Source organism: Mastigoproctus giganteus, chromosome 10, assembly GCF_048544385.1.
Source record: "Mastigoproctus giganteus isolate SK-2022 chromosome 10, ASM4854438v1, whole genome shotgun sequence".
Classification (NCBI taxonomy): Eukaryota; Metazoa; Arthropoda; class Arachnida; order Uropygi; family Thelyphonidae; genus Mastigoproctus; species Mastigoproctus giganteus.
In genome coordinates, this window is record NC_143584.1 from 94,072,366 (window position 1) to 94,099,572 (window position 27,207).

At 36.7% G+C, this 27,207-nt stretch overlaps 1 protein-coding gene across 3 annotated transcripts in view; it reads right to left on the bottom strand.

The window, feature by feature from the left end:
- The window catches only part of LOC150079162 (RNA binding protein fox-1 homolog 3-like), a 468,684-nt gene that overhangs the window by 401,344 nt on the left and 40,133 nt on the right, over positions 1 to 27,207 (bottom strand). For 2 of the 3 annotated variants that reach the window (XM_090383524.1, XM_090383521.1), the window contains exon 2: positions 25,329 to 25,364. The exons of the other annotated variant lie outside the window; for it this stretch is intronic. In XM_090383524.1, the coding sequence (XP_090239650.1) occupies positions 25,329 to 25,364 (36 nt within the window). The remainder of the gene's footprint in view (positions 1 to 25,328; positions 25,365 to 27,207) is intronic. 3 annotated transcript variants of the gene reach the window in all.

The following is a 27,207-nucleotide window of genomic DNA, read 5'->3' on the forward strand; positions in this document are numbered from 1 at the left end:
TGAACGAAATAAGAGAATTTCTTTCGACGCGTTAATTGTAGACGAAAGTACTGACAGTTCAGTACAAAAAGTATTAATTTTGTATTTTAAATTTCGAGTGAAAAATGTTTAACATATTACAAAACAGTATTTGGACTTACAAATGTATGTCCATTTTAGGTAAAAAAAAAAAAAAAAAAATTACGACGAATATAATCTTGATATTCAAAAGATGATAATGTTCACGTAAGATGGAGTAAGTGTTATGCTTGAAAGGAAAAATGGAGTAGTAGCAATTCTCAAAGAGGAAATATTACATCCATCTGAACAACATTGTGTTGCATACCGAGAAGATTTAGGATCGGACGACGCATGGAAAAATGTATCTATTATGCAGGCGCCTCCGTATCCAGGTGGGCAGGAGAAGCAGTGCGTAGCACACGCTTCTTAATTAGACCGCGGTTCCAGCCCGTGACCACCAAATACGGAAAGGTCAGGAAATGACCACCGCATATCCACGGAGCAATATGGGCTTAGTTGCTAATGCTCCTAAAAACCAAATAACAACAACAATCTATTACGCAAGATATAGACGGTGCTTAGAGCTGTATACACTATGTTTGGCAGATCTAGCATAAAAAAAAAAAGGAAAATTAGAACTAGCCCAGGTTACAAAACATGATGTTGTACCTTTTTGACCATTAAATGAAGTCAGATGGTTATCCAGACATTTTGCAGTTGATGCTTTAGTAAAAAATTTTATAAAATAATAAGAGAAGTTTACCTCAATATAATACGTAGAGCACTTCCGTATGATACTCTCAGCAATTAAAACGAAAAAAAATCGGAAAACTTACATTACAATAAAAAATAAAAATAATAATTAGAAATCAATCTAACGCAATTAAAAAATAAATTAATTTAAAAAATTGCAAAAAACGATTTTCCTTCCTGAAGCTGACAACGCTCTTAGACCATATGTCGTGATCACAGGAACGAGAATTGCCGAATAGGGGTTATTTGTCTTCGCGCATGCGCGTAAAAGCCCACGGATCGGAGATTAGAAATGGCCGACGACCATTAACAGAATCTCATGTAATTTAATTTCGACAGTTTCTGCAATTAATAGTCTGCTATAATTAGGTTGGACACTTAAGTATTTTGGCCTCGTTAAATAAAAAAGTATGTTTTTCGTTAACTGCATGAAAGGCTAATTCTGACGCTGCTGAATGAGAAGCACGACTGAGGCCGTTGATTTACACGAAAATTCAGAGGAAACGCATAGAACCTTGGTAGGACGGGTTGCAATCCCCGCAAGAAATGTATACCAGATCATTTATTTGTGTTGTGAACGAGGAAAGGCCTGAGAGATTTTTCAGTATAGTGTGTAGTTTCCGTATTGGCCTGGCCACAATATTAAATTTGGCATCTTTAAAAAATCAGTTAAGCTGTTTGTGCCACTGTTCAACATATGGGACAGAAATAAAGTATTTTTTATCCTATCCTAGCTTGTGCCCTAATTCAGTTTATTGTAGCAAATGGGATAACCTCTGTTTAAGAATCTGCTGGTTAATATTTGTATTTGAGCCCAAAGCAGATTCTATCGTTGAATATTTATAGGCAATTAGAACTTGATTAAAGATAATAGATCTCTTGTAGGACAACGGGTGATAGCTGTTATCATGCTGAAGCATACCGTTGTTTTTGTAGGTTTTTTTCAATAGATGTTAAATTGGATTTTATTTGAGTCCCGAGTAAGCGTGAAATTTAGAAAATTTAATGACTCTGTATCCGTACCCTATAAATATTCAAGGACGGAATCTGCTTTGGACTCAGAAATACAAATATTAACCAGCAGATTAAATCATCAGCAAATTCAGACATCCAACCTTCCATCCCTTCATCAATGTCACTTAGAAAATAACAGTGGCCCAGTACTGATCTTTGGGGAACCTCCACTTCTTACATTAATCCAATTTGAAGAATAATCATTTATCACAACCCTCTGCCTCCTGCCATCCCTCTAAGGATTTTTCCGTGATTCCAACCTGTTCCAGCTTATAAAGTAACTGCTCATGTGGGACTGAGTCAAATGCTTTGCTGAAATCCAAATAAACAATGTTGAAATTATTCCTTAAATGCAGAGAATGAGTTACCCTGTTAAAATAGCTAATTAGATTTGTCAAACATGATTTTCCCTTAACAAAACCTTGACATGTATCCATCAAAATTCCATTTCTATCTAAATTATCCTGAATTTCACATTTGATCACTGCCTCCATGATTTTCCCTACTACTAAAGTTAGACTGATTGGTCGGTAATTTCTCACTACATTCTTAAAGTTGATTTTATGTGTTGGCAATTGGCACTTTTCCAACCCAACGGAACCTCTCCCAAGTCCAGTGATGCTCTCGTAATTAGCCTTAATGGTTCAGAGCACTCACTTGCTGTCTCCCTTAAAATTATAAGGTACAAATATGGGCCTTATTCATTGATGGGCTTAGAGGGGGAACAGGTATCCTGTGTGTTTTCAGATACTCAGTCTAAAACACTGATGGATCCAATATCTTTCTATTACAGAACAGAAGATTTAGGAGAAGTCCGGTTGGCCTGCCTTCCTAAAATCCACTCATGCACACCTTCTCGGTGGTAAGCCCCGTTATGTCACTTAGGTGGCAACGAACCTGTAGAGCGGTTCTCTTCAAGATGCCTGGTCAGCGTGAAGAGACCAAACCCTCCAGAATATGAAAGCACGACAAAACAAACGACCCTCAGTCCCCAGCGGCTTTCACTCCCCCTCTTATGGCAGCGAGAGGATCAGAGTGGAAGCAGAGGGTGCTAAGAATCTCTGGGTACGACCAGGCTGCCATGCACGGAAACTGAACTAGGCCTGTTGCAACGTAAGATCACTCATCGGTGAAGACAGGATATTAGAGCTGGTAAAAGAATTAGAAAATGTGAATTGGAATATCATCGGTTTGGCTGAAACAAGAAGAAGAAATGAATCACTTATAAGTTTATCAAATGGAAATCTGCTTTAAACCAATGGAAACAGTGAAAGGAGTGAAGGTAGAGTTGAGTTTCTGGTCCATAAAGATTTAAAAAACAACATTTTGGAATTCGAAAATACATCACAAAGGGTGTCAAGACTAACACTCAAGATTTCTAAGAGGTACAAGCTAAAGGTTATAATGATTTATGCACCAACATCGAGCCATGATGATGAAGAGGTTGAAGAAATGTACACCGAAATAGAGTCTTCTAGATGAGCAGAAAACTCACTACACTATTATTATGGGGGACTTCGATGCTAAGGTTGGAAAAAGACAAAACAGCGCAGAAAGGGGAACTATAGGAAATTTTGGAATTGGTGAAAGAGATGAAAGACTTGTGGAATTTGCAGAATCTCAAGGCTTGTCAGTAATGAACACTTTTTTCAAGGAAAGGGTTAACAGAAAGTGGACATGGAAGAATCCAAATGGATTAACGACTAATGAAATCAACTTCATCCTCACTAACAGAAGATATATTGTGAATGATGTTACCGTCCTGGATAAGGTAAATGTTGGAAGTGATCACAGAATGGCAAGATGTACACTTGATATAGATGTAGGAAAGGAAAGGAAAAAACTGACTCAAGTAAATAATACAAAGGTCTCTGAGAAGACGAGAAAAAGCAGTACTGGAACTTAAGAACAAGTTTGAGCTTCTGCAGACTGCTCAGGACCAAGATATCAACGAGGAATATTACAACTTTCTGAAAGTGATAAAGCCCAAGAAACCTATAGGGAAAAAGAAATCCAAAGAAAAAATTAGTGAAGAAACACTTATGATGAACCGAAGGCAAAAAATGAAGAGCAAGATAAACACTGACAAGGAGAAAATTGAGTATACTGAGTTATGCAAAGCCATTAGAAAGAGACTCAGAGGACATAAGAAGATTTAACACAAGAAAAGTAGAACAAGCATTAAGGGAAAACAAAGAATTTAAATCAGCAGCCATGAGCAGTAATACAGAAAGACAAATGATACTGAAACTGAAGAATAGCGATGGTGCTATTCTTCAGAATAGGCGTAATTCAAATAGCAGAAGACTACTATAGAGAATTATACGAGGAGCGAGGGAATGATGCCAGCAGTGGGGAAGATGGATTGCAAATTAGCAACACATACGACATACCCGATATTCTTCCTGATGAGGTAGAACATGCATTGAAGAAAATGAAGAATCAGAAAGCCCCGAGGGAAGATGAAGTTACTGTAGAGTTGTTAAAATTGGGAGGAAGAGACATAACACAAAAACTGGCAAGGCTCTTCACAAAGTGCATTAGAAAATGTGTGATGCCTAAGCAGTGAAATAATGCAATCATAGTTTTGCTGCATAAGAAAGGAGATAAATTGGAAATTATAGACCAATTAGTTTGTTATCCCACATCTACAAATTGTTCACAAGTCTCATTAGAAAGAATACTTGATGAGAATCAACCGAAAGAGCAAGCTGGCTTTAGGGCAGGATTAGCATTAGTAGAGGTATATGATGCAAGAAAGCAAGCTTATGCAGCATCAGCCAAAAAAAAAAAAAAAAACTTCCACTTCACCCCTCCGTTCATTCGAAATACCTGTCCAGCTGAGCCTTAAATTTATTTAGGCTATCAACTTCCACAACAAGGGATGGAAGTTTGTTCCACCAACCATTTCTCAACTATGGATCACCTTCAGAAAAGGCATTTGACTCCATACAGCATAAGGCAATGTTTCGAGCACTGGAAATACAAGGCATAGATACCCCATATATTATGATTTTTGAAGAAAATATATGAGAACGCTACCTCCTTTATTAGACTAGACAAAGACAGTAGCAAATTTAAAATCGAGAAAGGAGTTCGACAGGGGGAGACAATATCTCCGAATTCGTTTACTGCTGCCCTTGAGGAAGCTTTCAGAAGATTAGACTGGTCACAGAAAGGAGTTAATGTGAACGGAGAGTACCTAAACCATTTACGATTTGCAGATGCAATTGTGGTCATAAGCCACGATCCCAAAGATTTAGAGGAAAATCTTAAATCAGTTATGCACAGTTAGTAAGGATTTTGGACTAAAGATGAATATGGCTAAAACAAAAATAATGATGAACAAGTATGCCACAGAAAGGGAAATAATGATTGAAGGAGCAGTAATTGAAAAGGTGGAGTCATATAACTTATCTGGGACAAGTTATTAGCTGTAATAATGATAAATGGCTGGAAGTAAAGAGAAGAATAAATTTTGGATGGATAGCATTCAGGAAATATAGTCACATACTGAGGAGCAATATCTCAGTTTGTCTGAAACGTAAAATAATAAACCAATGTATACTCACCACCATGACTTATGGAAGTGAAACTTGGGCACTCACCAAAAGAATGGAAGAGAAGCTGAGAACTACACAGCGAAGAATGGAACGAATTATATTGGGAATCAGACTGTTAGATAAAGAAGAGAAACACATGGATTAGGCAGCAAACTCAAGTAAAAGACATTCTTATCAAAACTAAAGAACTAAAATGGTCTTGGGCAGGGCACACAGCTCGAAGACATGATGACAGATGGACTAAGAAAATAACAGAATGGTACCCAAGAGGAGCTAGAAGAAAACCTGGAAGACAATAGCGGAGATGGATAGATGAAATTCATGAGTTTGTGGGTAGTAAATGGATGGCCAGTGCTCAAAACAGAAGGAACTGGAAAGTTGCTGGAGAGGCCTTCATCCTGCAGTTGATTGAAAATGGCCAATGATGATGGGCCTTATTCACCTGTAGGCACACAAGTTTTCATTAAATAATCATGTGAAATTTCAATATCATTAATTACATATTTTTAAACTCCACTGTCATAATTTCTCATTGACATAAACGGTTGTTCGTCTGTAAATATTGTTGCAACGTAACCGTTGAATTCATCTGCAACATCAGCTGGGGTATTTGAGGGGTATTCTGGGGTATTCAGTATTTGAGGTACGCCGGATTAAAGAGTTATGTTAGAATTTTTAAATGTTTGCATTCAAAGCAAGGCAAATTGCTTTATTCAAGCCAAAAGAGAGCAAGATGAACAGACTTGGCATGTTCAGGACTGCTTTCATCAGAAGTTCAATTTAAAATGCTTTTTTTTTTTTTTTTTTTCTTTCTTTTTTTTTTTTTAAGGGAGATTATTAATTTGTCTCCTTTCAAAACTTCTTTTAGATCATGAAGTGAATTTGGAACACAAATCAGTAAAATTCACTAGTAAAATTTGGAAGCTGTAAAAAGCACTCATAAGACTTCTTTAGATAAACTCATCAGAGATTGCCACTGTTCAACATTTGGAATACTGTGTTCAAGTACAAAGATCTCATATGATAAAAGACACTGAGCTTCTTGAAAAGGTTCAAGGACAGACAACTCAAATGGTGAGATTGGCAAAAGGTTGACTGTATGAGGAAAGACTCCGATTATGTGGGCAACAGAGTTTGGCAACCAAGAGCTGACCAATTGAAGTTTCTTGTTTATACTATGGCACAACCATCAGGTCAGTGAAGTTTACAATAAATCAATCAATACAAATGTCAATCCTATTTAGCAGTCACAGGCTTGAACCCTGGTCCACTCAAAGAGCATGTGCTACTGCACCTGTGCTCCTGACCACTTGGTTATGTCAGGCCAGTTTATAAGGCTCTGAGAGAGATTAGTAAAACGAATGAAGGTGATTCTCTCTCTCTCTCTCTCTCTCTCTCTCTCTCTCTCTCTCTCTCTCTCTCTCTCTCTCTCTCTCAGGGTAACGCGGGAATTTTTTTTTTTTTTTTGGCTGGTGCAGCATAAGCCTCAGGCTTCCTTGCACCATATGGGTAATAATAATAATAATACTATTATAAAGAATTCCAGAACTAGGGGTCATAAATTCATACAGAGCTTGAGGTTTAGCTTGTATGAAGTTTTCTTCTAGCCAGCAACTTATTGATAGCTGGAACAAGTTGCCCTCACAGGTAGTCGAGGCTGACAGTTTGAATAAATTCAAAGGTCAACAGGACAGTTACCTGTGTGAGAAGGGAAGCATATAATTTGTGTTTTCTTATCTACTTATTTATTTATTATTTTTTTTTGCCAGTGCAGCAAAAGCCTGTGGCTGCCTTGCACTATATGGCAAATACTATTACAGGTGACCCCTGCTTAACGCTGATAATTCATTCCGTAAAAACAGAGCGCTAAGTGAATCCGCGCAAAGTGAACTCCGCATTCCCATAAGGTAACATATATATATTTGTAAGTTGCGGTCGGTGCCATAGGATATTTCCTAATCAATAATAAACGGTAGTGAAAAGATGCACAAATGTCGGTCAAAATATTTAATATTCAAATATTTGAACATATAAAATATTCTACATTAGACACGTATATAATTATGTGGTAACTATTTACGTATCAAAATTAAACTTAAAATTCCAATTAAAATCATGAATTTAATTGATCTAAATTGATTTAATTTAATTGATGAATTTAATCATGAAAAATGTGTCGATTTTGGGTTGAACTTTGGCCCTCTTCTAAATAAACTAAAAGGGGTATTAATTTTAAATCCCCCGCAGCGTTACCACCCAACAATAAAGTCACCTGATCCTTCGCCGCTTTGAAACCTGGCATGTTTTTTGCTTCTTTCAATATGAAACTTCTTTTAGGCATTCGTTTCCACAAAAGTCCTGCTTCATCTATGTTATAAACTTGTTGAGAAGTATAACACACAATATCTCTCTTCAATAATTTTAACAAGTTCTTTTTTTAAAGTTTCGGCATCTTGATCTGCACTTGCGGCTTCTCCCTGGATTTTAAATCTATTCAACCAGCCCTTACTAGTTTTAAATGGTTCCACATTTTTTTTTTAGGTGAGTTTTCTTCAGATCATCATATTGGCTAATCTCTCTCTCTCTTTCCTTTTTTTTTTTTTTTTTTTAATAATATTTAACTAAACTGAATTCTGCATTGGACATTATCTTCAATAAAATTAGTTAAGTCTTTTCCATTTCAATCCTAATAGCCGGCCTAGCCCTAGTTGCCTACAGTGGAACAGCTATCTTTCCCACTGCTAAAATTAATTCTCTATTTTTTTATAATTGTTCTTACAGTTAAACTTGCAAGTCCTAAATTATGGCACACATCTGCTTGTCGTGACGGGAATCGATTCGCTTAAAAACGTCTAATTTAATTTTCAAATTCAGTCTTTTTCTTACATTTATAGTCTTCATACTGCGCTCAGACTTTGCTTTTTCATTCTTATCAGCCATTATTAACTCTTCTAAAATGTAACTGCATTGGTTACATTAATTACGATACAATGTTCGAGTAAACTGTCCGTTACGCACAATGTCTAATACTGTACTGTGTGATGACTAGACTTCGGATAAATGCATATAACGCAAATATTACAAGCAATATACTTGATCATTTTTTAAAATGTTGATCTCGGAACTACGTAACAAGTGACTCTACTGCAATTAAATTAGTGCATGAGAAAATTTCACTGAGCGTGGGAAAAGTTTTAATGCTGTTTTGCTATTCATTTTCAACCTATCGACTCCATCAAATGAAATGATTTCATTAAATATGCCAAAAATGCAATCTGTAAAAGAGCTTTATAGTGATCTATGACAGCGTTATAGTCAGATACGTGTTATAATATAAGAACAGCGTTATAGCGAATCAGCGTAAAGCAAACCACATTATAAAGGGGGCCTGCTGTATATTACTATTACTTACAATGTGTAGCGAATGTTTAGGCAGGCTTGAATATATATACATATATATATATATTTTTTTTTTCCAATGACATTCTAATTGTAAATTTATCTTTCGATCTAGTATTCCTTCTAGACCAGTGTTTCTCAACCTGTGGTCCGTAAGTTGGTTGCAGGTGGTCCGTGGGAAGGTAAATTTTATTGGAAGTATAAAATAAAATCATAAATAAAATTAAAATTAGCAATCAACTGTTTACTTTGTAAAAGAAAGCAGGCACAATCACACATTAAAAATTTTAAAGCCCTCTTTAACTTCTATGTTTTCAATAAGAAATATGACAACATATAAATTTTTCTTTCTTTTAAATTACCACCGATTCATTACTTAGCAGAGCTGATAATAAAAGAAAAAAATTATAAATTTGTTACGAAAATTCATAGAGGTAAAGAAATCCTAGCCGGTGGTCAGTGCTAAGTAAAGAATGCTTGAAGTGGTCCATGAATGATAAAAGGTTGAGAAGTACTGTTCTCTCAGCAGCAAATTTACACCAAATATTCATCTACTTTTATAGGAAGGCATGAAGCTCCCCTTTAAAATACAAAAATTAATAAGATGACAAGACCAGCCTATTACTTAATCTCCTTTTGAATACCATCTCTAATCCAGTTTTTACCCTATGTGCCAAGACTGCTACATAATGTGAATGAAAATGATCCTGATTGCAGAGTTCAGTTTTGTGAATGGCTTAACGTGAAGATGGATAAGAATGTAATATTTTTGACCATGATTGTTTGGTCAGAGAAGGCAATGTTCAAGCTCAGTGATAAAGTGCACTGATGTAATTGTAAATACTGGTCCCCTGACAATCCAAACATTCAAATAAAGACAGTAAATTTACAGTGATGACTTACAATCCGGTGTGGTGTCTCATCTAAGGGAATTGTTGAACTGTATTTTTTTGAACAGATGGTCTGTTGTTTCCTCCATTTATGAGCTGTATAGAGGGGCATGACTACAAACAGGACAGGGCACACTCCCACATTATCATTGTGATGTCAGGGCCTGTCTCAATAACCATTTTGCATTAATCATTTAAAGTGAAAAACCACTATTTTGATAATTATTCCAGATACTTGGTAAGAAAATGCCAAGTATCTGTCATGTGTAACCGTTTTAACACAGACCAACTTTCACTTGTGGAACTACCTAAAGGATATAGCATACAGTACAAAACCAATCACACTTCAACAATTAAAGGATGAATAGTAATAGAGGCATGTGATGCAAGAAAGCAAGCGTATGAGCTTATGTAGCATAAGCCAAAAAAAAAAAAAAAAGCCAATTTTACACAACCATTCCCTCTAAAAAACTTTGTCCAGTTGTTCCTTGAATTTATTTAAGCTATCAACTTCCACAACAACAACAGATGGAAGTTTGTCCAGCTATTAACCACCCACTGGCTAAAGGGAAATTTCCACACATCTATTCTACAACTGTCTTTCCTCAATTTGAATTTATGCCCCCTCAGGTTCATAATCTGAGTAAGTGGAAGAATCCAATCAGCATTCAGCGTGCTTCAACCCATTCAAGTCCTTATCAGATCATCTCGCAAGTGCCTAGTCTCCAGGTGCTGCAATTTGCAGAACTTAAGCTTTTCTTGATGAGAGGACCCCCCCCCCCCTTGTTACTCTCACCAATCTTGTTGCCCTTCTCTATACTTATTCTAACAACTCTACATCCTTCCTAAAATGAGACCTCCAGACCTGTATGCAGTACTCAAAGTGTGGCCTTACCACTGCCTTATACAAAGGTATAATCACATCCTTGTCCCTGCTAGCAAAATTCCTATATATCATTGACAATACTCCATGACCTGCAGTGGCAGCCTGTCTGCATTGTTCAGAAAACTTCATATCTGACTGCACAATTACTCCCAGGCTTTTTTCATTTTCTACCACCCTAAGTGTAGTACCACACAGTTGGTACATTTCTCTTGGGCTACTGCTACCAAATGCAGTACATACTTTGCATTTGTCAATATTAAGCTTCAGTTGCCACTTCTCAGCCCATCTACCTAACTTTTCTAGATCCCGTTGCAGTAGATGGCCTCAGAAGTGACAACTGAAGTTTAATATTGTATCATCTGCAAACTTGGACATTAAGCCTGATATACCTTTGTTGATATCATTAACAAATACACACAAAACAACAATGAGCCCAGCACCGAACCCTGGGGGCTTCACTAATAACATTAGTCTACATAGAGTGGTGTAAATTTATTACCACTCTCTGCTGTCTCCCATTCAACCATCCCTTTATCCATTGCAGCAACTTGCCCTTAATGCCATACTGTTCCAATTTGTACAGAAGTTCCATGTGCAACAGTATCAAAAGCTTTACTGAAATCCAAGTATATGATATCAAAATTAATTTTTGCATCCAGTTCCTTTGTGACCACATCATAGTATCCAATCAAACTGGTCAGACAAGACTTCCCCTTAACACACACATGCTGTGTCTGAACTATTACTGCAGTCTTGTCTGGGTGATCCCGCATCACTTCTTTAACCAGTGACTCCATTATTTTCCCCGGAACAGAAGTTAAACTAACAGGTCTATAATTATTTGTCACCCTTTGAACCCCTTTGTGAATTGGAGATGCATTTGCACATCTCCAGTCCATCCATTTTTCAACATTGTCATCCATGTTGAAAAACACTGCATTCTGTCCAGAGGTTGAAAAGAAAAACATCAATCACAAGACTGAAAGCACTTTTACAAATGGAAAATATAAACTAATATTAATATGAAAAAAAAAAAAAAAAAACATTTACTGTGCCAGTTCATAAAAATGTATGGATCCAAATTTAAATTAAATTAAATGATATTAATACCACTGAACTATTTTGGGTATTAGAATATTACATAATACAGGTATAAACTGATTAATATAGATTTTCTTTGATGTCAACTTAGGATGAAGAGTGTGAGCATGTATAGAATGGTTATAAAGTTCTTTCCCACACTAAAAATTAATAACTCAAAAACTATAATCATATCAAAAAATTTTTTTACACTAATCAGTAATTGTAAAATTTTTTTCAAACAATAAAAAATTAGTTCAAAATCTGACCACCGGGGAAATTTTTCATCAGTCTTTACTGTTCAAATCTTCATGTCCACCATTATTTTCTAATAAGCAATCAAGACAGGTCACAGTGTTCCTCACAACTGCCTTCAAAATTTCTGAGGTAGCACTTGACAAACTGCATCATTCAAATCTGAAAGGAAATCTAAACATAATACAGGCAACCCCGTATAACACGGTATCGCTCTAACACGGTTTAAGAATTGCGGGAAATCTGCATAACGCGGTATTTTTGAGATTTTGTGCTGGGGAAAAAAAAACCCCTGCTGTTATGTTGGATGTAATTCTTAACGTTTCCATTCCTTTTTGTGAATCCCTGCTGTTGACTTGCTAGTCTTTATCGCCTTCATGATGTTTTTCCAAAGCACATTTCTGGAGGTCACCACCATAAAACAAAGATTTTGCAGTTTCTGGTTTACTGGTCTTTTCACGTTATTATGTTGAAATGTGTTCCCTTTCCATGATATAAAGCATGAATTCAATCATATAAAAAAACAAACAAATTTTCAGAAACTCATTACTCCATATCTTACTTGTGTGTGCCATGGTCTTTGTTATTAATTGCCTATCACTTTTACTGTTTTAAATTTTACAAAAAAAAAAAAAAAAAAAATGTCAGTGAACATATATATCAATTAGTTAGTATATACATATTACAGTACGTATTAATTAAGCTATGTACGTAAGAGTAAATTTATTTTTATTTTGCTAACTGGAAAATATTCTTCAGATTTTCACATATCATTTAACTTTGTTAATTGGTAAGGCATAAAGTTAAATTTGTGCTTATATCTTTAAAGCGGAGGTCCACTCCATTTTGTTGGGAGATCCCTGGGTTCTGTGCTATTGAACTTGTGCTTGTTTGAGACCATAAAAAATTACAACTTCAAAGCGTTCAGATTGTGACTTTTAAAGAAAGAAGAAGGTACACGAAATCTAGATGCTGCAGAAGAGATTGTGCTTAGCAGTGATGAAGAGGAAGAAAATTAGATTAACATACATTACCTGACCTATAAGTATCACAGTTCGTAAGGTAAAACATTTGTTCAGTTATTACTATTATAAAAGTAAAGTTAAAATATTAAGTTATTACTACTATAAAAATTAAGTTTCCGATAGTTATAAAAAAAAAATGGTGTATTTTAGTTAGCTTTTGGAATGTAACCCCCCCTTTTTGTACAGGTTCTTATTCCCCATATAACATGGTTTCGCATTATACATTATAGTGCAAGGCTCAAGGGGTAGAATTTTTTTCAGCCTGGTCTGTACTCGTTAACAGGAGAGACTGCCTCTACAGGGATGGGATACACTTAAATAGAAAGGGTGCAAGAATGTTTGCTGATGCTATCGAGGCAGTGTTAGGTGGGTCAGAAAACTGCTAGATTGGGGGGGGGGATACAAGGACTAATAGATTAACAGAGGTGAAAGTGATTCTTGCACTGCTTCTATTGTTTTGTAGAGACGGGATACACTTAAACAAAGGTGGTGCAAAAGTTTTTGCCAGTATTATTGAGGATACCTTAAAGGCTCAGGGAAACTGCTAGTTAGGGAGGATGTGGGTAATACTGACATGCGTTTATTTGATAATATTGGTCAATGTAACTCTTGCACATACCTTAAGAGTTCTTATCTGTTACCCCAACTGGACGTATTATCTAGATGTTCTGGGGGCAAAGACGTTTCACGTGAGCAGGTAGCTAATATCAGGGAAGAGAGCCTAAAAAACTTCAAGGGTTGTGTTAGGGTTGTTAAATATACAAGAACAGTAAATCTTAATTGTTTATACAGTAACGTTAGAAGTGTCGTCAATAAAATGAGCGAATTCGAACTGCTGGTTAAAACAAGTAACGCGGACATAATAGGGCTTACGGAGACGTGGTGCCACCCGGAAATTGGGGATGATGAGTTTCAGTACGGCTTGTATAATGTATTTAGGAAGGATAGAGTAGATAGAAGGGGTGGTGGGGTAATGCTTCTTATCAGAAGCAGCCTGAGTGCGACGATAGCTTTCCCAGATTCAGACATTTCACATGCTAGTATAGAGTCTGTATGGTGTGAGATAGTTGGAAACAAAGGTACAATGCGAGTAGGCGTAATCTACAGACCAGGTGATTGTGAAGACTATGACAAAAGCCTCTACATGCAAATGGAATGGGCAAGTAAGCGTCAATGCCTTATTATGGGTGATTTCAATTTGCCTCTAATTGATTGGAGTAAATGGGAAGGAAACTCGACATGGGGAACAAAATTTTTAAATCAACTAGATGACTGTTATTTGTATCAACATGTCAGGGAAAGTACTAGAGAAAAGAATATCCTAGACCTCATCATCACACATGAATCAGATGACATAACAGGGCTGACAGTAGAGGAACCAGTAGCAGGAAGTGATCACGGAGTTCTACGGTGGATGATGACGAGAGAGGTAGCAGAAGTAAAAGGCAAAGGAATGGGTTTTAATTTCAGAAAAGGAAATTACGATGCCTTAAGGTACTACATGGCCTCTATTAACTGGGTAGATATCGCGCAGAGAATGAATACAATTGAACTGTGGTACGCTTTTAAAACATTAATCACAGATGCCTTGAATGCGTATATACCATTAAAAAAATACTCCACGAGAAGGGTTCCAAGTTGGATGAATAGTGAAGTTGCCACATTACTTGAGCAGAAAAAGGTGGCATGGAAACGGTACAGAGCAATAAAAAGTACTGAAGCCTATAACAGCTACAAGGTGATGTGTAATAGAGCCACAGAAATGGTTCGACAGGCAAAGGCAGTTTATGAGAAATCACTAGCAAACAGAGCAAAGAGGGGGGATAAAGAATTCTTCACATATACAAATGCCAAGAAGAGCAGGACAAACCAGATCGGACCTTTACGTAAGGGAAAGGGGATAGTAATAAATACACCAGCTGCCGTTGCAGATGAACTCAACAGTTATTTTGCATCGATATTTACAAATGAAAAGCCTTTTGTGGCAATGGGAAATTGTAGGAGCGAAGTTAAAAAATATGTAATTAATGATATTGAAATTTCGCAAGATTATTTAATGAAAAAACTTTCAAGCCTACAGACTAGTAAGGCTCCTGGAGTTGACGGAATATACCCTATAATCTTGAGAGAGGCGGCAAGCGAGTGCATTGAACCACTGCGGCTGGTTATGCGAGCATCACTAGACTCTGGGGAGATTCCCTTGGATTGGAAAAGTGCAAATGTATCTCCCATACATAAGGGTGGCTCTAAAAGTGAAGTGGGAAATTATCGACCTGTCAGTCTGACTTCAGTAGTAGGGAAAATCATGGAGGCATTGATCAAGGGTGGAATTCAGGATCATTTGGATCGAATTGAAATTCTCAAGGATACTCAGCATGGTTTTGTAAAGGGAAAATCATGTTTAACAAATCTGGTTCGCTATTTCGAAAGGGTCACTCACGAGCTGGATGTAGGGAATAATTTCGACATTGTTTATTTAGATTTCAGCAAAGCTTTTGACTCAGTCCCACATGAGCGGTTGCTTTATAAGCTGGAACAGGTTGGAATCACTGGGAAAATCCTTAGATGGATAGAAGGATGGCTTCAGGGCAGGAGGCAGAGGGTTGTGATAAATGGCTATTCCTCAGATTGGGTTGATGTAAGAAGTGGGGTTCCCCAAGGATCAGTATTAGGACCACTGTTGTTTTTAATTTTCATAAACGACATTGATGAAGGGATAGAGGGCATGATGTCTAAATTTGCAGATGATGTTAAAATTGGTAGAGTAGTTAATGATCACTGTCAAGCTGAGCTTCTTCAGAGAGACCTAGATAGACTTCAAGAATGGTCAGAAAAATGGCAGCTGTGCTTTAATCCAACAAAGTGTAAGGTATTACACCTGGGAAACAGTAATCCCAAAATAACTTATTCACTTGGTGGAGTTCAACTAAACCCAGTACTGGAGGAAAGGGACATGGGTGTTACGATACGGTCAGACATGAAATTCTCTGAGCATTGTAAACAGGTTGCAAGGAAGGCCCATGGTGTCCTATCGATGATCTATCGAACTTTTGCAAGTAGAGATAGGGACGTGATAATCCCATTATATAAGGCCTATGTTAGACCACACTTGGAATACTGTGTTCAAGTATGGAGACCGCACCTAAAGAAAGACATCGAGCTTCTTGAAAGGGTGCAAAGAAGGGTAACTCGCCTGGTGAGATCGGCAAAAGGGCGTCCTTATGAAGAAAGACTTCGAATATGTGGGTTGCAGAGTTTGGAAACTAGACACCTTAGAGGAGATTTGATTGAGGTGTTTAAGGCTCTGAGAGGCATCAGTAAAATGAATGAGGACAAAATTTTCAAGATTATAAATGATGCTAGAACTAGGGGACATAAATTCAAGTTACGCGGGGAAATGTTTAGATTGGACTGCAGGAAGTTTTATTTTAGCCAGCGAGTTATAAATTACTGGAATAAGTTGCCTTCATGGGTGGTAGAGGCCGACAGTTTGGGGAAATTCAAAGGTCATCTGGATAGTACTTTCGGGTAAGGGAAGTGCATAGGATGATAGGATTAATTTCCTTTTTATTTAATTTTTAATTTCATTTTATTATTTTTATTTATTTATTAATCATTATTATTATTTATTGATTTAATTTTTGTTTTTATCATTGTTTTGTTCGGATTTTTTTTTTTTTTTTTTTTCTGGCTGGTGCAGCATAAGCCATAGGCTTTCTTGCACCATACGGCCGTTACTAATACTAATACTAATACTATTGGAATGAGCAGCAGCTTGGAAAATAAGATGCAGGATATTTCAGAGTCTGCTGGGAGTCATTGGGGTACAAGTAAACACATGGGTTGTGTTAGGGTAGCTAAGAAAAAGAACAGGTGCATGTATACTTGCGTGTACACCAATGCTAGGAGTTTGGTAAATAAATTTTATGAATTTGAGGTATTGCTCAAAACATCAAAGGCAGATATTGTTAGTATATCAGAGACGTGGTGTCACACAGATATAAGTAATGCAGAACTGGAATTTAGGGAGTACAACGTCTACAGAAAGGATAGACAGGATAGGAAGGGAGGAGGGGTTATGCTATTAGTTAAGAAACACATAAAATCCAAGGAAGTGAAGCCAGTCAACATCGCTCGACAGTGCAGTGTCGAGTCAGTTTGTTTTTGTGACATAAGCATTGGGAGATCAAAATTGAGAGTAGGAGTGTGCTATAGGCCTAATGACTCTGATGAGTATAATAAGAAACTGTACAGGGAAATAGAGTGTAGTAAAGGCCAGTAAATCAGAGAGTCTTATAATGGGGGATTTTAATTTCCCAGATATTGACTGGAATTTGTGGGTTGGTCACTCACACACTAGCAAGGCTTTATGTGGATTTATTGGATGATTTGCCTCCCGTTGCCTCCCGAACATGCTGATTTTCTAAATCAGCATGTTCGGGAGGCAACTAGAGGGAGCAATACTCTTGATTTGATTATCAGTAGTGATTCTTCATGCATTAAGAATCTGCAGATACAGGAACCACTAGGTGGCAGTGATCACAGTGTGCTGAAGTGGGATTTACTCAAGGAGGTAACTACCATCAGGGGTAAAAGGAAGGGTTATTCCTTTCGTAAAGGCGACTACGATGGTCTGAGACAGTATTTAAATTCTATACAGTGGGACCAACTGGTGATGTTACCAACAGCAAACTAAAAATGGGAAGCATTCAAAGAACTTATCTTGGAAGCTACTAGGCTTTACATACCAACTAAGAGATATTGTTCAAGGTTCAGGCCTAAATGGATGTCAGATGAACTAATGAGACATATGGCAGAGAAGAAAAAGGCATGGGATACATATAAATTAACATGTGACAGAGAAGCCTATGATAGATATAAGTTGATCTGTAACCAAGTTACAAAGGAGGTTAGGAAGGCGAAGGCAGATTACGAGAAATCTTTGGCAAGGGATGCAAAGAAAAACAGCAGGAGTTCTTTACTTATGTAAACTCTAGAAGGAAGGGGATGAATCAGATTGGTCCACTTGATATCGATGGTTCAACTGTTCATGATCCTGCTCAGGTAGCTAACAAACTAAGTCAATATTTTGCATCTACATTCACACATGAGGAGTTATTCAGGAAGGGGAATGCCATAGATGAAGTAAACACTGGCAGTGAGCTAGATGATCTTGAAATAATTGAGAGTAAAGTGGAGGAGAAATTGTTGAAGATAAATACAAGGCACCTGGGGTGGATGGGATCTATCCAGTTATATTAAAGGAGGCAGCAAAGGAAGTAAGCAATCCGTTAGCCATAATTATGAGAGCTTCCTTGGACTCAGGGGAGGTACCCACAGACTGGAGATGTGCAAATGTAACCCCAATTCACAAAGGTTGATCAAAGGCTGACACAAGTAATTATAGACCTGTGAGTTTAACTTCTGTTCCAGGAAAATTAATGGAAGCACTGATTAAAGAAGCACTGCAGGATCATCTTGACAAGAATTTAGTTATAGCTCAGATACAGCATGGTTTTGTTAAGGGAAGGGGTCTTGCCTGACCAATATGATTGGATACTTCGATGTAGTCACAAAAGAATTGGATGCAGGGAATAACTTTGATATTATATATTTGGATCTTAGAAAGGCTTTCGATACTGTTGCACATGGAAGACTGCTGCACAAATTGGAGCAGTGTGGCATTGGTGGCAAATTGTTGCTATGGATAAAGGGATGGTTGAGTGGCAGAAGACAGAGAGTGGTAATTAATGGACACTGCTCATCGTGGACTAATGTTATTAGTGGAGTCCCTCAGGGTTGTTTTCTGTGTTTATAATTAATATTGATGATGGTATATCAAGCTTAATGTCCAAGTTTGCAGATGATACAAAGGTTGGCAGGGTTGTTAAGGATGCTACTGACGCTATGCTGCTGCAACAGGATCTGGAAAGGTTGAGCAGATGGGATGAGAGGTGGAGTTTAACATTGACAAATGTAAAGTACTACATATGGGAAACAGCAACCCCAGAGCAACGTATCAACTCTGTGGTACTACACTGACAGTGGTAGAGAATGAAAAGGACCTGGGGGTAATTGTGCAGGCAGATATGAAGTTCTCTGAGCAGTGCAGATGGGCTGCAAGAGTAGCCCATGGGGTCTTATCAATGATATACAGGAATTTTTCTAGCAGGGATAGGGAGGTGATTATTCCCTTGTATAAGGCAATGGTCAGGCCACACCTTGAGTACTGTATACAGGTCTGGAGGCCTCATTTCAAGAAGGATGCAGAGCTGCTGGAACGAGTACAGAGAAGGGCAACAAGGTTAGTGTACGGAACGAAGGGTTGCTCTTACGAAGAAAGGCTTAAGTTTTGCAAATTACAGTGTCTGAAGACTAGGCACCGGCGAGCTGATCTGATAGAGGTGTACAAAGCCTTGAATGGTTTGAGCATGCTCAATGCTGATGGGATACTGCCTCTTGCTCAGAATAATCACCTGAGAGGGCATAAATTCAAATTGAGGAAAGGCAGATGTAGGATAGATGTGCGGAAATTTGCCTTTAGCCAGCGGGTGGTTGGTTGGTGGAACAGACTTCCATCCCTTGTTGTGGAGGTTGATGGCCTGAATAAATTTAAGGCTCAGCTGGACAGGTATATCGAACGAACGTTGGGGTGAAGTGGAAGGGGTTTTTTTTTTTTTTGGGTGATGCTACATAAGCTTGCTTTCTTGTATCATATGCCTCTACTAATGCTAAACGAGATTTTGTAGGAACCGAACTACTGTGTTATACGAGGGTTACCTGTATTTCAGACAGCCCCACAACTAAACATTTGATGGTGTTAGGTTGGGAAATCTTGAGGGCCAGGGATGTGGAAAATGTCAACTGACAACTTGCTCTTCTGTGAAGGTTTCTTGTAGGAGCAGTTTGACATTATTGTCAATATATTGGGATAGCACCATCCTGCATAAAAACGCTTCCTTGTAAACAACGTTCATTAATCTCTGTAGGATAATTTTAGTACACAATAGGGTAAGATATCAATATACCATTAAGTGCATGTATCTCAAAATGCTGTTGACGTAATGGTTTCAAAGAAAGTCAATAATAGTATGTCTGTAAATCTAAAAGTAACCTTTAATAGGTAAAGTGGTTCTCTGGTGTGCATGTGAGGATTTTCTTCAGCCCAAATTCAACAATTTGTGACAAACAATCACAGATCAATCAAAATGAAAATGCACTTCATCTGTCAACAAGATGCTAGATAACTATTCTGGATCCAGTGTAATCTTGTTGTTCATCCACTGGGCAAATTCACGAGGGCACTGACAGTCTTATGGTTGCAATTTATGCAGTTGTTTGATTTTATAAGGAATATAGGTCACATAGGATGTACAACAGACATTAGATAATCTCAATGTATTTGGCTGGGCTCGGTGTATGTTGCTACACCCCATCAATTCTCTGAGTCACTTCTTGTGACAGTGATGGATAACCACTTATAGGCTTAGGAGTTAGGCAGCTTTCTTCAAAATACCTTACAATATTTAATACAGTTCTTCTCAAACAAGGAAACCTTGAAACATTTTTCTGTCTTTGATATGTTCTAAGCACTGCAATAACACAATTACCATTTTTTCATAACCTTAATTCAAAGAGCTTTATCCTTAGGCAATGTTTTTAAAGCAAACTTGATTGTACTTGGTTAAGTTAGGGATACTTTATAAGCTTTTTATTTTGACAACAAAAAATGAGACAAATGGGAAAACACTAATTCTCCAACCCCAAAGTCATTCTAACAAATGAAAAACTAAAGTGTTCATTGGAGTGATTAAATCACTTAGTCTCCTGGTAGTCAATTTTCAAACTAATTTTTTTATAGTTTAAAAAGAATTCCCACATGTACTGATTACAATGCAAAAATTATTTCTCAATGCAATCCATAGTTTGAGTTATTAATTTTGAAAGTGGGAATGAACTTTATAAATACCATATATATTTAAAAAAATAATGGGGGAAGGGGTCCAATTTTGGGATCCAGCTACAGTAAAGAAAATCAGTTAAAAAGTTTCTGTCATACAGTTGCTCAGTCATACTCAAGTCAGTTCAAATAAAAATTGGGGATTTATTTTAAATTAGCCTTTATTTGAAATATGAAGGTTAATTCGTATAAGTTAACCAATTTAGCAGTGAGTCTGCTATATGAAGTGTAGTTCCCTTGCAGTGAATTTTTATAGCAGCAGGCTGTTTGTGGAATGAAATTTTTTGTGAAACTGAAATTTTCAAAACAAAAATTTTGTACATAAATGTTTTAAAATATTGTTCTTATTTTCATTACTGCCCAACATTAAAGTTAAATTACTGTCAAAAACCAAATCAGAATATAAAACAAAAAAACATTTGGTAAAAAATAATTTGTAAATTCAACAAGTCATTACTTTTTTGTTGTAACAACATCCTCTACATCTATTTATGTACTGCTCGATTCAATTTTTATTAAATTTTGGATATGAAATCCATAAGATTTCTTCAATTTCAGCTTTTATATGTCCAAATCGGACAACTGGAGGTCAACAGGTGTGATCTCTGATTTTCAAAGTTTTTTTCATGCTGCCATTTATTATAAATTGTGTGTAAAATTTGTTAGAAACACAAATAAGAGATGGCAGCATGTACCACAAAAATTTAAAGACAATTTGTACAATAAAATATTTTTCATGTGCCCACACAGGAAAAAAAAAATAATAATAGATCCCCATACATACCACCAAAAAGATTAATACTGATATAACCTAGTACGCAAATCATTTTATGCGAAAAAAAGTCACTCGAGGGGAAAGATAAAAATTCAATATGCAGCTTAGAATGCATCCAAGTGACTACACCTCCTCTTACACAAGTCAAGGTATGTATACATGGATAAGATGAGTATGCTCTGATTGGAAAACTTTGATGTGATCCGATAAATCCAAAGTTTGCCTATATTCTAAATACCATATACAGAGTTCACAGTCCACATGAATGAAGTTTCATCTGAACTGTGTGCAAGGTGCTGTACAAGCTGGTGGGTCAATGATGCTTTTGGGATGTTTTGACTATTATGAAGTACATCATCTACTTGAAAATAAAATAAAATAAATAATATATGAATTTCTGATGTAAATTTAGAAAATACTTTATGCATTGTTATCGATCCAGATACTGATTCACTGATAAAAAATAAACAGTATCAAATCTCTCATTAAATAAAAAATATATATATTGCAATTTTTGTTACTGGAATTATATTTGTATTTTGTTACTATAATTGTATTTTTGTAATTTTATCTTGAATTTGTATTTTGTTTTTCTTATTAATAAAATTAATTATATGTACATGCATCTATAAATATTACAATAAATAATAACTGTTTATGACATTTTTTTATTATACTCTATTTTAATAACCCTAAAAATTGTGGAATGCTAAAAAAAAAAAAAAAAAATTTGGCTTTTGTGTACCTAACAGACATTTTATTTGGCCCACCATTTATAAAGGTTGCCCACCCCTGTTCTAGATGATAAGGGTGTACCTCTTGCTAACCACCTGAGAGCCACTCATGATTTTCATACTCCTGTATTTCAGAATGACAACTGTCCAGTTCACACTGTTTCAATCTGGCATGAGGAACATGAGGGTATGATAGGAGATTTAAACGCTATAGAGAACAGATGAGACAATCTTGAACAGCAAGTGAAAACACAAACAACAGCAGCATCCTCCAAACCTGAATGAATTACAGGATTAATTGTTTTCAGAATGGGCTAATGGTGATAAACTATTTAAGGGGACTAGTGAATCTCTAACAATTAGAATTCATGACAAGATCATGCTAAAGGTGACACATTATTAATTTAAAAATTACAGGTGACAAATTTTTTGTCTGGTGTCCATAGGCACTGAGCCATCAGTGAATTAACTGTTGGTCTTATCTCAACAGATATCTACCAGAAAAACAATTAAGATTCATATATCTATATAGAAAAATTTCTCCAATTCCAATGGCACTTATCCCAGAAAATAAACAAAGAAAGTAATCACTTCAACTAGTTGGTGAACTTACTGGAGGTCTGTACAGAGCAAGATTATAGATTTTTTTTTTTTTTTGCTTCTGCAACAAAAAGGGTGGGGGGAACACAAACTGGTTCACATATGATAAACAACGTTAATGACATGATTCAGTACATGATACATCTCAAATGGGTTCAAGAAGAATGGCCAGGAATTAAGAAAAAAATTTTCCTTTCTTTGTACAGCTTTATAATAACTTAATAGCAATGTATCAAATGAGTGGCTGTCAACAGAATTATGCTCAGCTAGAATTATTTGAGTTAGGAATTTGAAACTTGGCTGGTGATTCCTTCCTTCTCTATTTAGCTACCTTCTAGAGCTACATATTTTTATCCATCTGATGACAAACTCTCAAGTCTCTTGAATAGAACTCCTCACTGTCAGCAGAAAACTAGGCTTCTACTTCATTAAGTCGTCACATCAGTCTGAAATCTGCAGCCACGCAATGATTTATTCATTTTAAGGAAGAGGAAGAAGCTGAAGGTGAAAGGTCAGGAAAATAAGGTGGGTGCTGAAAATTTTCAAAGCCTCACCTGATTGCAACAGCAGTTTTGTGAGCAGGAGCATAGTCCATTAAGAGAAGGATACCTTCCTTCATCTCTTCAACCTGATAACCTCTCAACTTTCCCGGGAGGTTTCTGTAGTACTCCCCAGTGATACTGTTGCATTATGGGAGGTAATCTCTAAGGATAATACCTTTAGAGTCCCAAAACACTGACGACATGACCAGGTTGTTGAACAGAACCTTGGATTTTCTGGAGATGATAAAGATGAATGTTTCCATTGTTTTCTTATCTTTTTTGTTTCTAAGTCATAGAGAGGTACCCAGAATTCATCCCTTTTCACAATTTGGTCAAAAAAAAAAAAAAAAAAAAATCTAATTTCTCTCTACAGAGCTCCAATAACTGTGTGAATAGAATAATATAGATTCTATCAGTGTTGTTCCACTGGTGATATTCTGGTTTATGTTACCAATTTATGGACAAATTCAATGGAAAATTTCAGTGAAACACAAGGAGTTGCTCTTGACATCTCAGAGGCTTTCGATCGTGTTTGGCATAAAGGTCTTCTAAACAAGCTTCCATCTATTTGGTTTGCCAACTGTTTTTTGTAATTGATTATCCAGTTTTCTCTATGATCGCTCACTGAGGGTGATGGCAGATGGCTCTCTGTCTTCTAATTTCTCTACCAATGCTGGTGTTCCCCAAGGTTCAGTTCTCTCCCCACTTTTTTCCTCTTGTATATTAATGACCTTCTTCCACTGACCGGAAATCTTATCCATAATTTTGCTGACGATAGCACATTGCATTCCACCTTCCAGTTTGAGAAACCTTGCCCTGCTCAAACAACTTCAACTTCTTGAGTATCCACTGCCAAATCTGTAAATGCTGATCTCCAGGTAATTCTCCAGTGGGGCAAAGATAACTTAATTTCAATCCTTCTAAAACTCAGTCCTGTCTTATATCTCGCAAAAAAGGATTCTTCTGATTCTTTGTCATCTTCTATGACACTCCGATTTCTAGGCAAGATCTTGGGGATTACCCTGACTTCTAATCTCTCTTGGCATAAACCACATTACAAATATTGCTTCCTCTGCATCTAAAAAACTCGGTTATAGAACCAACTCTTCTTCTTTCTCATTTATTCATTCAACTTGTGTTTTCTGGAAGAACTTTCCTTCACGCATATTTTCCGAAAATTGCAATCTACAGAAGTTCAAGTCTAATGTCAACAAGTAGTATCTTCTTTATCTTTTCAACCTTCAACACCCATGCAATGTACTAAGTACTATAGGTTCTAAAAAAACGTACCTGTACATAACAATGATCCTTGAGAATGAAAAAAAATTTAGTATGGAAAACATTTATTTAACATGATATACAGTAAGACAGTATACGAATTGTGGGAGATGTGGTTTCTTTCTCTGGAAATTCTTTAATTTTTATTTTATTTCACTTTATTATTGGTTATACATTGTAGTTTACAATAATATATGTAAATTTAAGCAAATGCCATTATAGAATTTTTAGTGCGGATCCCCTGGAACACTTTCGCGAACCCCTGATTGGGAACTGCTGATTTAAATGAATTAATGCAATCTCATATGTACATATTAAACAGTGCTTATGTTTTTACCATGGTGATTAGCACATCAGTTTCCTGAAGGAAAATATTCTAGGCTGCCCTGAAACCCTAGAAAAATTTCTAATCACCAATGACATGACAGTAAGAATATCAAAATTGGTATTATAGTAATTCAAGAGTAATTCCTTAGACAGTATGGACAACAGTCTGTGCATGAATTCATTTCAAGTTTTAATCTCCCCATTTCCCACCCCACTAATGGGCTCAAATTTAAGTTCCCACACTTACCTCTGACAACATTCTGGGCCCAACTAGCATCATAATCTGTGAAAAAATAAAAAGTTCATAAGCTACTGATGCCCTTCTCCATCAAATATCTATGTGATAATTGATTTTTTTTTTTTTTAATTTAACAACAATTAAGACAAAACACTGTAACAAATAAGTTAAAAATAATCTAGACTCTCTCTTGACTTTTTTTTTTTTAATGATATTGACTGTCATAACAGAGGCTTATTCCTTTTGATTAAAGTGGTACACTAATATTGTGTTCTAATCCTTTGATGTATTAAAGTTCTCTCCACAAAATTTTATTAGGATTTTTCAATAAAGGGGCTAATTATACAGCTCATCCTACTATAACATACTATCATACAATATGCAATTAAAATTATACGAATATCTATTTGACACCTTTTCCACCATTATGCACACAAAAATGTGTATACATAATGATGGAAAATTTTGTCTTTAATGAGTAACTTAAAAAAAAATTACTTATTATAGACAAAATTATATATAATTATCAAAAAACTGTCTATAAATTGACTAGATTGCAGACAAAAATACCACACTGATATGTCTGCTACAGTGGGTGTGTGTGGGGGGGGGGGGGTACTGACTTTGCATGGTTGTTAAAGAGCAGAGTCTGTTTGTAAATTTGGTTGGGGGACACCAGAATTTGTAGTGTTTAGCTGCTTAGACCAACAGTTTGTTGGCAAGAAGAGGTGGAATTGAAGCATGAATGCATTGCCGAATAGATAGTGAACAACCTTGACCTACATACAGGAATTCCCTCGTTATATATTTTGTGTGTAAAAATTTATACACAATTCCAATGTATATACATATATCTATATGCATATATCTATATATATATATATATATATATGGTCAGGTTTTCACCTGTAGCTTCTCATAGGAGTGGCCTGGATATGGGAAAAGCATACCAAAGGAACCTCGTGAGGTACATAAATGATGAAGGAAACAACACCGACACAACAGAAACAAAACGGTACAGAGGGACTTTATTCAAAAATGGCAACATAGCACTGGCTGCCATGATACAGATGCATCACTGCCAAAGATGGAACAAAGGGAAGAGGTGGTCCTCAGTAGGAGATACGGCCACGCCTAATGTCGATGCAGGCTTTGCACTGCCTGTCCATACTTAGAACAATGTTGTTGATAACTTCTTGTGGTAACATTGTCCATTTCTCTGTCAGTGCTATCTTCAGCTGGTGAAGATTTTCTGGTGGGTGTGGATGTGCCGCTAGGCATCTCCCCAGCATGTCCCATATGTGTTCGATGGGATTTAGATCAGCGGAACGGGCAGGCCAACCCATACGAACAATGTCCTCACTTTCCATATCAACAGCTGCAGTGCGATGGGGTGTGGCATTATCATCCATAAACACAAACTCGGGGCCAATGGCACCTTGGAACAGGTGCATATGGGAAAGGATTACCTGAGTACAGTACCGCCTTCTGGTATCTGGAGTTGCGTACGTCCATCCAAGATAACACCTCCGCAGACGAGAACACCTCGACCGCCATATCGATCCCTTTCAGTGATGTTTGCAGGGTGATACCGTGTGCCAACCTCTCGCCAGATTAGCTGACGTCCAGAATCGCTGCTGAGACTGGATCTACTCTCATTAGTAAAGATTTTGTGGTTGCAACTTTTAGAAAGTGTTGGTCCTTAAGTTTTGCACACCAGTGTACTATCTTTAGTTTAGTTTGTTTAGTAAGTCGTGTCGTAATGCAAATGTTTAATTTGTTTTAGTAAGTCACGTCGATTGCTGTGTTTTGTCGCACCACAAAAGGACAAATTTTGTTTCGTCAAGGATGTCGGTATTTATTTTAATTTTATTTTTTTTGTTTAGAA